At 47.3% G+C, this 13,366-nt stretch overlaps 1 protein-coding gene across 1 annotated transcript in view; it reads right to left on the bottom strand.

The window, feature by feature from the left end:
- Nucleotides 1-7,345: 7,345 nt before the first annotated feature.
- The window catches only part of nedd9 (neural precursor cell expressed, developmentally down-regulated 9), a 31,074-nt gene continuing 25,053 nt past the window's right edge, over nucleotides 7,346-13,366 (bottom strand). The window contains 4 exon segments of the mRNA XM_048229505.1: nucleotides 7,346-8,650; nucleotides 9,869-9,955; nucleotides 11,221-12,089; nucleotides 12,092-12,422. Of these exon segments, the coding sequence (XP_048085462.1) occupies nucleotides 8,081-8,650; nucleotides 9,869-9,955; nucleotides 11,221-12,089; nucleotides 12,092-12,422 (1,857 nt within the window). The 3' untranslated portion in view covers nucleotides 7,346-8,080.

Raw genomic sequence — 13,366 nt, 5'->3', positions numbered from 1 at the left:
AACTGTCCATTAAACATGATGAGCATTACATTTCAAGTTTATTTCTTCTTTTTTTGGCAAAACCAATGTTTTCCCTTCATAATAAATCTGTTTGATAAAAAAGTGGATGAGTTGGCTCTTTTGGTCATATTGGTTGTGACTAAAGCACAGGGACTTTGGGCGTTGTGTGATTTACAGCTGTGTTAAACAGCAGCATTTAAGTGTTAGGTTTTAAGTGTTGTTCTTCTATGTGCGCCACCTAGCAGTTCCGTTTCACACATGCGCAGTCTGCGCGTCAAAATGACGCGCGGTCTTAACTTTTGGTCGACTCAAAAACGTGACGCATGCCGTAAAATGATGCAATTCTCGTCACGCACTCACCAGTGCCGCGTGAGCGCGAGATGCAGACGTGGGAGCATATCATAGCCCTTAGAGTGAAAGCTAGAAGACTACCTTTGTAAACTTGTTTCCTAGAGGTCCCTATAGAAAAACAATTAGAGGTTTTTGTTACCTCAGAAATACAGTAACTTTTGTTACCTCAGAAATACAAGCAAATTACACAGAATTAGTCACTATTGTCTTTATAGGGAATTAAGTTTTGGGATCATGCCCAAAATCATTTTTGATGCTATGCACATGTGAGTGACAGCTGAATATGCCTGTTTGGTATGGTTTGTACCAATTGGCAAAACACCAATCATCATGCTGGCAAGCTTTCATCAGTGTCAACTATGCATAACTGTCATGCAAGGTTTTACATGCAGTTTGTTACCAGAACCCTTTTAATGCCAGAATCTGAAGTGAGTGCCAGAATCTGAAGTGAGCAAAGCAATATTACTTTTGACCAGCAGGTGGCAGTATTGGCTCATGTAAAACAGAGTGTTGTGTCATTTGTGTTTCTCATAGCCAGAATCCAAAAGCCAGTCTTGAAAGCACACCCACACCCACCACACATAACCTCCTTTACAACAAAGTAATAGTTGGCCATTTTTTTAAAAAATTCCTATTTTAGTTTTTACTCTTCCCTCACATACCAGATCCTGTTCTAAACAGGAGCTGCCCTGAGCCTGTTGAGGCATAATGAATTATGGCTGGGCCCTCAAGGACCCCAAGATAAAATTAATACCCTGAACTGCAACATCAATGCCTGTATGGTCAGTGGAAATAAACTGCGTCCGGCATAGATGTCAGGCCCAGTCAGGGCAGGACTTTCTGAGAACAAGTGTGCAGCTTGGTGAATCGACAGAGAAAAGCGACGGACTGGCTGAGGGCTGAAGCTGTAATTTCAGCCCCTGAAAATACTTTACAGGAAATGAGTGCGGTGAGCCAAGGAAATGACATCGCTTCGCTTCGCCTGCCTGTAGCACGGCTTGTGCGTGTCTCTCTCTCTCTCTCTCTCAGTACGCGCAATGCAAGGACAGAAATATCACTCTCTATTACTCACCATCACAGTCGCTCAGGTGGCCTGGCCTGGGTGCCTTCATACTCAGCCACCACTCTCGGGTCGCACATCACAAACAAAACCACTGCCCTATAAGAGACAGCAGAGCATGGCTTCGGCAACATCACCTATTTAACCCTGCGGCGACACTGGGGATTGATGGGGTTTTGAAGTGGTTTTCACTCAAGTATCTGGCACAGATTGGAGAAGTGCTGGTGTCACTAGTCCTACATACCTCTGAAAGACCTTACACATCATGTACGGTTAATAGCCTGAACTAGGCCATGAGCTCACCAGTTGTCAGTTAGCACACAACAATATTTTACTTTGTGCACTAAGAAGGTGCTGTTACCATGAGCCACTTCGAGTGCAAGTGATATGTTCTCTACATGCACGTGCAACACAAGTGTTTTTTTTTTCTTGTGATAAGAGGTGCTCCTTAAAAACAACTGTGCTTAAAATCTTCTATCAGACTGATGTAAATACTCCTTGGGTCTGCACGTTTTACATCAGTTTGATTAAAAGCTTTAAGCAAGTGAAATGTATTTGATAGTTGGTTTTGTTTTCTTGGATGATTAAAACCTACCTACTTTGTATTATGAGCACCTTGCTGTGGAGCCACCAGCTCATCAACTGCAGCAACAGTCATGCTACTCCGTCCTTACCACTAAATAGCACTTTCAGCTTCCACCTCCAGTCTCTCACCACCAGGCCTGCCTGCCCCATTTGGTCATACACTAATTCAATTTAAGCCCATCTCCTTCACTTTCTGGGGTGAGACATTCTTTGGATGCACTCCTGGATGCCTTTGAGCCATTATTGGAGCCTGATACTGGAAAAATAATCTACAGAGCTGGCCAGACTCTGAGAGATAAAACATCCATGATGGATCCTCAGCTATTATTAGCAGTCTGAGCTTAGAAATAAAATAAAAAATCCTGGAGAGCTGGCTCAGCTGCTGCGACTGACCACCCTCCCCATCTTCCCCTGGACGGGAGCATGGATTTAGTGGCACTCTGTGTACTGGGAAGGAATTTGGGGTGTTCGGTGAGATTTGATGATTAAAAAAGACGTGCTGTTCCTGAGCACATGTTCAACAGACAGGCCCTTTCAGGAAAGTGTCTCTGGCACAGATTGGCACAAACACGGGCAGCACTGTCTCTGTACACTTCTCTCTCATAATTAACTGTTTTATTCTCTAATCATGCTACTACATATTTAGATATATTGCATACTCATAGTTTTATTTGCCATCAAAAACTTCGGATCAAATGTACAGTACATGATCTGAATAGGAAGGGACACACAAACATGTTTTCCTCCCATTCAAAAAAACTTCTGTGCTTGGTTGCATGATGCAAGCGTTTCTTGCGGCTATGTGGCAAGCTTGGTATAAAAAAATGACAGATAAGATGGATGGATGCTGCCCTCTCCACAGATGCGGTGGCGAAGTGGGTGCTGTGTCAAGGTAAATCACGAGGAGGAGGAATCTGTGTTTACATCCGTGAGGAATGGTGCCGGGACACTGTAGTAGTATGCAAACACTGCTCACCACTGGCAGAGTTTATGATCATAAAGTGCCGTCCTTTTACCTGCCAAGGAAATTACTGCGATTCTGCTAGTCGCAGTATACATCCCGCCTACCAACAACAACAGCGATAAGAACGCGGCTCTTAGTGAACTGTACCAGGCTGTCAGTGAACAACAGACGGCACACCCAGACGGTTTCACCATCTTCACTGGAGATTTTAACCATGCTGATCTTAAAACTGTACTTCCAAAGCTACACCAGCATGTTGATTTTCCAACAAGAGGAGATAACATCCTGGATCTGGTCTACACTACACACAAAGGAGCATACAAAGCCACCCCCCTCCCCCACATTGGACTTTCAGACCATATCACTGTTATGCTAATGCCCGCATACAGACAAAGGGTAAAAGCGAACAAACCGGTTCGTAAGCAGGTAAAAGTGTGGCCTGAGGGAGCCTCCGATGCTCTTCAAGACTGCTTTGACACAACAGACTGGGAAATGTTTAAGCAGGCAGCCACTTACAACAACCGGACAGACATAGAGGAGTATACAGACACTGTAACCTCTTACATCACCAAGTGCATCGATGATGTGACCCACACAAAAGACATCATCACTGGGGCTAACTGGAAGCCATGGCTGACAGGGGATGTCCCTCAGGCTGCTGAGGGCCAGAGACAAAGCCTACAGAGCTGGGGATGAAGCTGGCATGAGAACAGCGAGAGCCAACCTGTCCCGTGGCATCAAGGAAGCAAAAAAGGAATACACTCACAAGATAACCACCCACTTCAAAGACAGCAGGAACGCACAAAGCCTATGGCAGGGCATTCAGGCCCTCACGGACTACAAGCCCGCCACAGAGCTGTGAGAGCAACATCCCTCTGCTCAACAACCTGAACCGCTTCTTTGCTCGCTTTGAAGCACAAAACAGCACCTGCCCACAGAAGACCCATCCCCCTACATGAGCAGCCCCTGTGCCTCTCTGCCGACAGCGTGAAGAGGACACTTGCTGCTATCAACACCAGTAAAGGCAACAGGTCCAGACAACATCCCAGGTCGTGCGCTGAAGGACTGCGCCCAGGGGAGCTTAAGGATGTCTTCACAGACATCTTTAACACTTCCCTGAAGCAAGCCATCGTCACATCATGTTTCAAAGCTGCCACCATCATACCTGTGCCGAAGAAAACTGCTCCATCCTGCTTCAATGACTACCGCCCTGTGGCACTGACACCCATCATCATGAAGTGCTTTGAGCGGCTTGTCATGTCACATATCAAATCCATTCTCCCCCCCACCCTGGACCCCTTCCAGTTTGCATACCGAGCCAAGCGGCCTACAGAGGATGCAATCTGCTCTGCCCTCCACCCAGCCCTCACCCACCTGGAAAAAGAGACTCATATGTGAGATTGCTGTTTATAGACTTCAGTTCTGCAATCAACACCATAATACCACAACAACTCATCTGCAAACTTGACAAACTGGGACTCAGTACCTACCTCTGCAACTGGCTACTGGACTTCCTCTGTCAGAGGCCTCAAGTAGTACGTGTTGGCAACAATACCTCAAGCAGCATCACACTGAGCACAGGGGCCCCCCAAGGCTGCGTGCTCAGTCCGCTGCTCTTCACCCTGCTGACGCATGACTGCACTGCAACCTACAGCAACAATCACATAGTGAAATTTGCTGACGACACAACTCTGGTGGGTCTCATCACCAAGGGCGACGAGACTCAATACAGGTTGGAGGTCGACCATCTGACCACGTGGTGCAGGGACAACAACCTCCTGCTGAACGTCAGCAAGACCAAAGAGATTGTTGTTGACTTCCGGAGAGGTCACACCCTCACACCTGCCACTGACCATCGACAGTGCTGTGGTGGAGAGAGCGAGCAGCACCAAATTCCTGGGGGTGCACATCAGTGAAGACCTCTCCTGGACCACCAACACTGCATCACTGGCGAAGAGAGCTCAGCGCCGCCTGTACTTCCTGCGGAAACTCAGGCGAGCAAGTGCTCCACCAGCCATCATGACCACATTCTACCGAGGCACCATTGAGAGCATCCTCTCCAGCTGTATCGCTGTGTGGGGCGGAAGCTGCACTGAATACAACAGGAAAGCCCTGCAGCGCATAGTGAACACAGCTGGAAGGATTATTGGTGCTTCACTCCCCTCCCTGAAGGACATTTACACCACCCACCTCACCCGCAAGGCGACCAAAATTGTGAGTGATGCAAGTCACCCCGCTCACAATCTGTTTGATCTACTGCCCTCTGGGAAGAGGTACAGAAGCCTGCGCTCCCGCACTACCAGACTCACCAACAGCTTCATACACCAAGCTGTAAGGATGCTGAACTCTCTCCCTCCTCTCCCCCCTCCACCCTCAGCTACATAACATCCTGGACATTGGACCCACAATGGCCGCCTGCACTACTCCACTTGCACACTTGTACACTTTACAACTTGTTGTTGTCCTGAAAACACAACACTTCTGCTGCTCTTACATAACTTGCACCACTATGCCACTTTCTTTCTTACTTAGGTCAAACAGAACTACCCAAGCCTTTTATTGGCCTGACTTTGCACTAGTATTTTATTGACTGTCTATGCACAATTTCAACCAAATTTTGCTGCTCTTATTTTTTCATTATTATATGTGCCCTCTTATTTACTTACTTTTTTGTTTACTTGAATGTTATGTTTGTCTGTGGACTTAAATTGGTAAAATATGTCTTGTCTTCACCGTGGGATAGTGAGAAACGTAATTTCGATCTCTTTGTATGTCTGGAACATGTGAAGAAATTGACAATAAAGCTGACTTTGACTTTGTCAGAGCCACAGGATGTGCGTCTGATGCAAACATTTCTAAGAAGGTGTTACATGTTCCTCACAGCTCCAGCTTTCGTTGTTGTAGCTGGGTTTTATCCCTAGGTTCGTATCTTAACATCATTTAAAGTTGTTGTATGAGTTGAAATGATCGTATGAACTGATACGTATCTTCCACTCTCTCTAATTTTGAAGTATATTTGAAAGCCTCTTGCCTCTATTTAGTCAGGACAGTGAAGATTGACAGGAAGAGAGTGGGAGTGAAAGATGGGGTGGGATCGGTAGAATGACCGCTGGTCAGATTCGAACCCCAGGTGCCTGAATATGGTATGGACACTGTGCCCATTTGCACCACAGCTTCCCCCAATGTTTCACACCCAATTAACAGCTGGTGTACCACGTGTAAAATGTAGCATTTAACGTGTTGAAGATTCTCAATTCACCCATGCCTCTTGAATTTTAGAGATGATTTTAATAAATATGTTCTCTTTTAAGATCAACAAAAGACTGATCCTTCATTGGAGAAGTATCATGCTACCAACAGTTACCTCATTCTTGTTAGACACTGCAGCTTCAGGCACATGTTCCTCCTGGTATGCTGGTTATAATTAGCCCATTTCACAAGATGGGGCCGCTGTGTAAATCAACTTCCTATGGAAGAGCACTGTCCCATAGACAGCAAAAGAAAAGTCCACAGGAAAGACAGAAACAGGAAGACGTTTTACCCTGCCAATTAATGTATCATTAACATCAATGAGGCCGGACACCTGGACACTGTGAAATTGGTCTATCGTGAAGAAGAGGCAAGGCATTGGCACTGGCATCCCTCTGCCATCTTTTCCCCCTGGCTTACAGTAAAATCCCTTTAGCCTGGTCTTTCATCAACCCAGCTGGGGCCTGTACGGAGAGTCCTTCCTAATTATCCTGCGGTGAAATAAAAACAGGCGTCCAAGGGTACGCGCCGCTCCCGGCCCGGCCATGCGAGGAGACGTGAGCCGTTTCTGTTTAGGAAAAAATGGATGCCGACACTGATGACACTGTCTCTCCCACTTACATAAGGCGTGTTATCATTCCGAATGAAATTGGATTTACCGCCAAGTTGGAGCTTAGCGGTCTACTCCGGAGGCATGTTCGGGTGGGTGTGTACAGTGTGTACTGGGACTCATGTTCTGATTTGGAGGCCAGTAGGACTAAGCCTTACAGTGGGCATGACAGGGTGATTTGTGTGTTTAGAGAGAAAGGAACATTTAGGAGATCCAGACTGAGAATGTCCAGTGGACGCTATCTCAAATGAAGCAACTTTTCGAGCAAGAGGATTGCTTGAAAGGATGTACACCTAGAAATACACATCCTGTCACTCTTGTGCGGGTGAAAGTGGTTAGTTAAGGATGGAAGTGGTAGACTTGGGCCAGGTATCCTAAGCCTCTTTCATATATGAATGTTGACAATGCCTGTGGAATAAGACCAGGAAACTGCTCAGAGGTACCCATTCAGGTATGTAGTGTCCTATAGTGTTTACAGTACTTCCCCCAACACTCTTAAAAAAAAAAGAAACAGTCATACGACTCGTGGAGGAACAGACTTTTACTTTGCTATAAAGCCCACCTCTTTTTGCCAGAGACAGATGCAACAAGAATTACAAAGAACTACCGTCATCTCCAGCAGAGAAGCATGTCTCTTGTCTACCGATGGCAATGAAATAGAGTCCATCTCATAAGGTGCTTGATACCAACCAGGAATGTTACAGAATCTGTGTTCAAGTCACTCTACAAAAGCAAAATACAATTTTATACTCATATATTTATGTCATAATAATATAAAACAATCTACACATAAAAATATGGACAATAATTTACATAAAAGAAAGGGAAACTGCTATGTACAGAGCTTTTTGATGATGTTCAACATATTGTAACATAATAATAGATATATATATATATACATCTGTTGTTGGTGCAGGACATTAGAGGTGAGTATCCCGGCTCCAGAAAGCTAAAGTCCGACCACATTTGTTCCAACAATTCACTAAACAAGCTGATTCTAATTACCAGAACCCCTTAGCCAGGTAGAGGAGCTAATTAGTGAAATCACCTGTGTTAAGTGCCCAGGTAGAACATATTCATGGCTTTCATCAGGTCCCTTGCCCGAGGTGTATAAAATCAAGCACGTAGTTTATGAATGCAGACAGCATGGTGCTTGATTTTATACACCCGTGGCAAGGGACCTGATGAAACCCATGAATACATAGGGCTTTTACTTTCTGACACCTGGAAGTCCACTTCTGCAGGACAGTGCAGGGGCTTGTTACAAAGCAGCCATCTGGTGCAGTTGCGTCTTGAACTTCTGGGCCTCATGCGAGAGTTCGGCCACGCGGTCCACCATCTCCTGCACGGCTGGCGTGTTGGGGTAGTTGAGGGCGGCCATCTTGGTGGCGGCCACCACCGTCTTGAGCAGTTCGCAGAGCACATTGCTCGAGTTCATGACGCGGTTGGCCACGTCGGGCGTGCCGGCCTGCCTCGAGAGCGTGTCGCCGATGAAGACGAGCTTGTGCGCGCTGAGGATGACGAACTTGCTGTGCGCGACGAAGATGCGCGGAGGCTGGCCGGCGGCCACGCAGCCGAAGAAGGCGTCGATGGCGTTCAGTAGCGTCACAAAGTGCTGCTCGCACTGCTCCGCATAGAAGCCCAGGAGCTGCCGGTCGCGCCCACACACCTGGGTCCCGCTTCCCATTGAGGAGGAACAAGAGGAGGTGGAAGAGGAGGAGTCTGATGGGGTGGAGGAGGAGCCAGCGGAATGCTGGTGGGAGATCCACCGAGTGATGTCATTCTCCACTGGTTTGATCACTTCCTGTTCTAGCTGTTTGAGCTTGTTGAGCTGTGAGTGACACAGAAGGAGAAATAGAGGACAGAGAGGATGAGAGAGAGAGAGAGAGAGAGAGAGAGAAAGAGGTTGACAGAGACAAGAGGGAGGTAAAAGAAAGAAAAATAAGACAGAGAAAAATAAATACAGAGACATTCATTTTTTAAAGTAGTATACACTGGCTTCACTGGGAAGGAAGGAAGAATTTTTGTCTGCTTGAACAGCTGGGGGACACACAACAGACAGTTCAGCAGTCTCCAAACTGATTGCTTCTCCAGCTGAGGGGAAAATTTTTTTCAGTTTGGGGAAAATGCATTTTTAGAGTAAAATCGCACAATCAAAAATAAATCTCCAGGGTGATTATAGTGTGTGTGTGTGTGTGTGTGTGTGTGTGTGTTTGTGCGTGCCTGTGTAGGTGTTTGTGTGTCTGTGTCTGTGTGTACGTGTGTGTGTGCACATAAGCATGTCTGCAGGTCTAAGGGCCATCTGCCACATGTCATATTCTGGCAAAAATGCTCCAGATGTTGCGATTCCCCAGCTCTTCAGGCCACGGACACTAACCAGCTTTCCTCTGTTTGCCTGCCCTACACTATTCAGCAGTAAACAGCCGCTGGGCTTGGTAAAATCCTATAGAGAACCGTGTGGTTTTGGCCCCCAGTTTTATTTCCATTGAACCTCTGCTCCCTAATCTGCCTTTCTTTCGGGGTGGCCCCAGTTGGGAAATAGCTGTAATACTTCAGCGCACTGTTTAAACAAAGCACTCACTAATGCACTTATTCTTACTGTACTCTACCGTTTTTAAATTGTCCTAAAATTGTTGAGAGAACTGCTTTAAAACTCAACTGTTACCATGTTGTTAGTTGCTTTGGTTGAAAATGTGTCAGCCAAATGTAATGTAATGTAATGCAATGTAATGTAATGTAATGTAATGCATTGCCAGGGCCTCCACAGATGGAGGTCTCTGCTCTGCTAACTTATCAGAACTACAGACTGTAAAAAAAAAAGATTTGTGCATTCAACGTAACACAGTCAAGTCATTTGGTTGCTTCGTAACCATTTGGTTGCTGTGTAAAAAATACGACACTACGCGTTGACATCACTTAGCAACAAGATGACTTCACTGGGTAATAACCATGACACTACACACTGACATAACTACTCAGTGACTTGACTGGGTTATACTGAGTGTGATCTTTTTCTTTTAGAGTGAAGAGGAGAAGAGGATGGTGTTACCTGTTCCTGCTCCAGCTGGACCTTCTGTTTGGTGATGTTCTCTTTGTCCAGGAGTTCCTTCTGTTGTCTCTCAAACTCATCTTTGCCCTGGAAGAAAAGACAGGTATAGTAGTGAGGAACACACATATTTTATGGGAATTAAGTCAAGAGAAAAATGCATGTCCAGTGTGTTAGGATTAGAGTGTTTGTGTGTGTGTGTATCTGTCTGTCTGTTGGGTTTAATTTCTCGGACATTCAACTTTTTGATCCTTGATCACTGCACCATTGTGACTTTAATAGTAAGCAACAGTAAATCCTTTCTGGCATAGCCTCAATATCACCTTAACCCTACCCAGCTCTCATCCTCAAAGACTTTCCAGATTAAGATTAAAAGACAGCCTCTTTTTTTTTATACTCAGAGCAGATAAACACCCATATAAAGCACCGCTCGAGAGGAATGTTGCTTTTACTAATCCACTTGCTTGAGAACCAACAGATGGAAGAAAGGAGGCTTTACGTTTGCAAGAGGGAGCTGCTATACAAAGCATTAAGTGAGTGCTGCTCAAGAGGTAAATGTTTAGTCAACAGTATGTGGATGTCTTTATAAAAAGCTGACTGGTATGGCATACCACTACCACTGCTACTCTGCCTCACTTTGCATCACCCAGTCCACGTTACAGTGTAACTAAACCACTGCAATGTGTTTCATAATGAAGACGAACAGCACCGTGCGGTTGTGGAGCGGATGGGGGACTAAGGTTGGGGTTATTTAAGAATATCAGTATCTATGTGCTGTAACATCATGATAAATGTATGACACTGTACTTTGCTTTTATGTGACACGACCTTTGTGATAAGTAGTGATGGGCAAATGAAGCTTTGGTGAACCACTGAACCACAGCAGTGTGAACCTAGCGACACTAGCTGAAAAGCAAAAAGATGGCCGCCACACATACATTTTTCAACATAAAAGTCCTTAGCAAACCAATATTTTTGGTTACATATACTGGTTTGGGTAAGGACTTTATGTTGAAAAAATCTACATGTGGCAGCCATATTGGATTTTTTCATTAGTGTTGCTAGCTTCACACTGCTGTGGTTTAGTGGTTCACCAAAGCTTCATTTGCCCATCACTAGTGATAAGAGCCATGAGATCTATTTAGCTCCTTGCTTTAACAGACCTGAGACGTAACTGTATGTGAATTAGGATTTCCTTTGTTTGCTGGAATTAGTGGACTTAAGTGGATGTAAACTTGGCTTGCTTTTTGTGACATGGTGGTCAGTAATGATCAATTAGGAGTTTTCTTCAAAAAGGAAACCATATTCAACCGTTTTTTTTTTTTCAGGCTATTTGCGTATTATTTCCCCCTTACTTGCAAATGGACGTAATCGTAGTCCTCCATCCAGCTCTTGACACATTTCTCGCTGTTGTTCATGTTGGCCTTGTCCTGGTTTAGGCTCTGGGGCACAGGAAAGGGCTTGGTCTGCTCGTTGTAGTTGTCGTCCGTGTGGTTGTGTGTGAGGGGGTGGACGATGCCCACGCTCTCCTCGCCCATACCCCTGTAGTAGGTGCCCTCCACAGCCGCGGGCGACCTGCGGAAGAGCAGCTCGGCGTTGGCGCTGACCGTGGACGCCAGCTGTTTGGTGTCGTCGGGCACGGTGCGCGAAACCATGACGAAGCGGTCCAGGTCGTCGCTCTTGCCTTGGTGCTTGGCGCTGCCGGCGAGCACGTGGACGGCCCAGCCGGACGATTCCAGCGCCTGTTGCGTCTGCTGCAGGATGACCTGCGAGTCCTCCAGCCGCTGCAGCTGTCGCCGCAGCTTGCTGTGGAGGCTTGGGTCCGAGAGCGCCGTGGCGTTGCTGGCCGCGCCACGGCCGAACGCCAGGAAGTCAGCGAGAGTGGCGGGCACGCACTCCAGAGCCGCACGGGCCTCGTTGGCGTGCCGCTCCATGAAGGCGAACGTCCGCCAGTGGGGTGAGGAGGCCAGAGCCAGCAGGGCGGCACTAGAGGACTCCACCGCCTGCTGCAGCTGACCCAGTCTCTGAACGGCTGAGTCCAGGTCCAGCGCCAGGCGTGGCTCGGAGGGCGAGCCGGCCGACGAGGACGAGGTGGACATGCTGCTGCGCGCGCTGCCCGTGCTGGAGACGGACAGGCGGTTCACGCCGTCCGTCACGTCTCCCAAAAGTCCCCGCGGTGCCGTCGGCGTCGCCTCCTGGGCCTGAGGCACGTCGTAGATTCCCGGTTCGCCCGCTCGCGCTCGCCCGACGCCAACCTCCGCGGAGGGGGCGTCTGCATCCCGCGGGGGATGTCGTACAAGTCCCTCTGTGCCCCTGCCCCCGCCGCCGCCGTCAGCTGGCTGGGGGGGACGTCATAAATGGCGTTGCTGTCGCCCGCGTTGACCCGACGATGAGAAGCTGTGTCGGGGCCCGACTGGGGGAACTGCGTGGCTATGGAGTGCGTGGAGGGTGGGGGGATGTCGTAGATGCCCTCCTGCTTCAGCTTGTGTGGCTGGGGGAAGTCGTAGTTGCCCTCCTCCTGCACCGGGTTGTTGCGACAGGGAGGCACCGAGTAGAGCTGTGGGAAAGAGCGAACGCATATTTTTTGATTAAACACAGAAAGGCACATGGGCGGTTTCCCTCACAAAAACCAGTGTTTAGTCAAGGAGTCCACATGACGTGTGTTTTGTAGGATCCTGAAAGCAGATTTCTATCGAGATCTAGGTCAGACCCCAGTCACGAACATCAACAACCAACTACTCTCAAATAGCCTCCAACTTGACCACTTCGCATTTCGACCTACATAAAACCAAACCAGGGGCGCCCCATGCATCCGGTGGTTTCAATATCTCAAAACACGTGAAAACAAGTGACTTTCAGAGTTGAGCCTCGAAAACGCCGTCCCGCACGCTGTGAAAGCGGACTCCTTCAAAAGCTGTGATTACGGATGACGCAAATGACAGGTTCCCGCATACTTTCAGTTTATTACAAACAAACGGGCTGAGCTGGTCTGCGCTGAGCCGGGCCGAGCGTTGAAAGGCAGCGGGATCTGGAAAGCGATTCTGCAGACCTTGACTCTCCCCACAAAATAGCTACAGAGAGGTCCTGCGCGTACAAAGCTGGCAAGCCCACTCTTTAATTTAGCAACCGGGGGGAAAAGTAATAAAAATGATTGTATCAAGTCTCTTTTATTTATTTTATTTTTTTGCCGCCACTGATGGTTAAAAGCAACGAGGGAAGTATAATAAGCCAACAGCAATAACCTCAAAAATGAAATAAATAATCAAGACAGAACATTACAGACTCGACTGGGACCACACTACATTTGAGCACAGTTTTAGTCTGCAAAGTCACAAGAGAAAGTGTTTTTTGCACAGCAAGATTTAGGCCACAATGATGTGTAATGTTGAGTCTATCCACCCTGTGGGATGACCAGTGGTCAGTCCTGCACGCTAAACCCTGGCCCCACCCCTCACTTTAACCATCCAGAGTATTACCTGCATGTCTTGCCACATCTCAACT

The sequence above is a fragment of the Alosa alosa genome, chromosome 20, assembly GCF_017589495.1.
Source record: "Alosa alosa isolate M-15738 ecotype Scorff River chromosome 20, AALO_Geno_1.1, whole genome shotgun sequence".
NCBI classification, from domain to species: domain Eukaryota; kingdom Metazoa; phylum Chordata; class Actinopteri; order Clupeiformes; family Clupeidae; genus Alosa; species Alosa alosa.
Note: the sequence above shows the minus strand (reverse complement) of the source record. Positions and strands in the feature narration are given on the sequence as shown.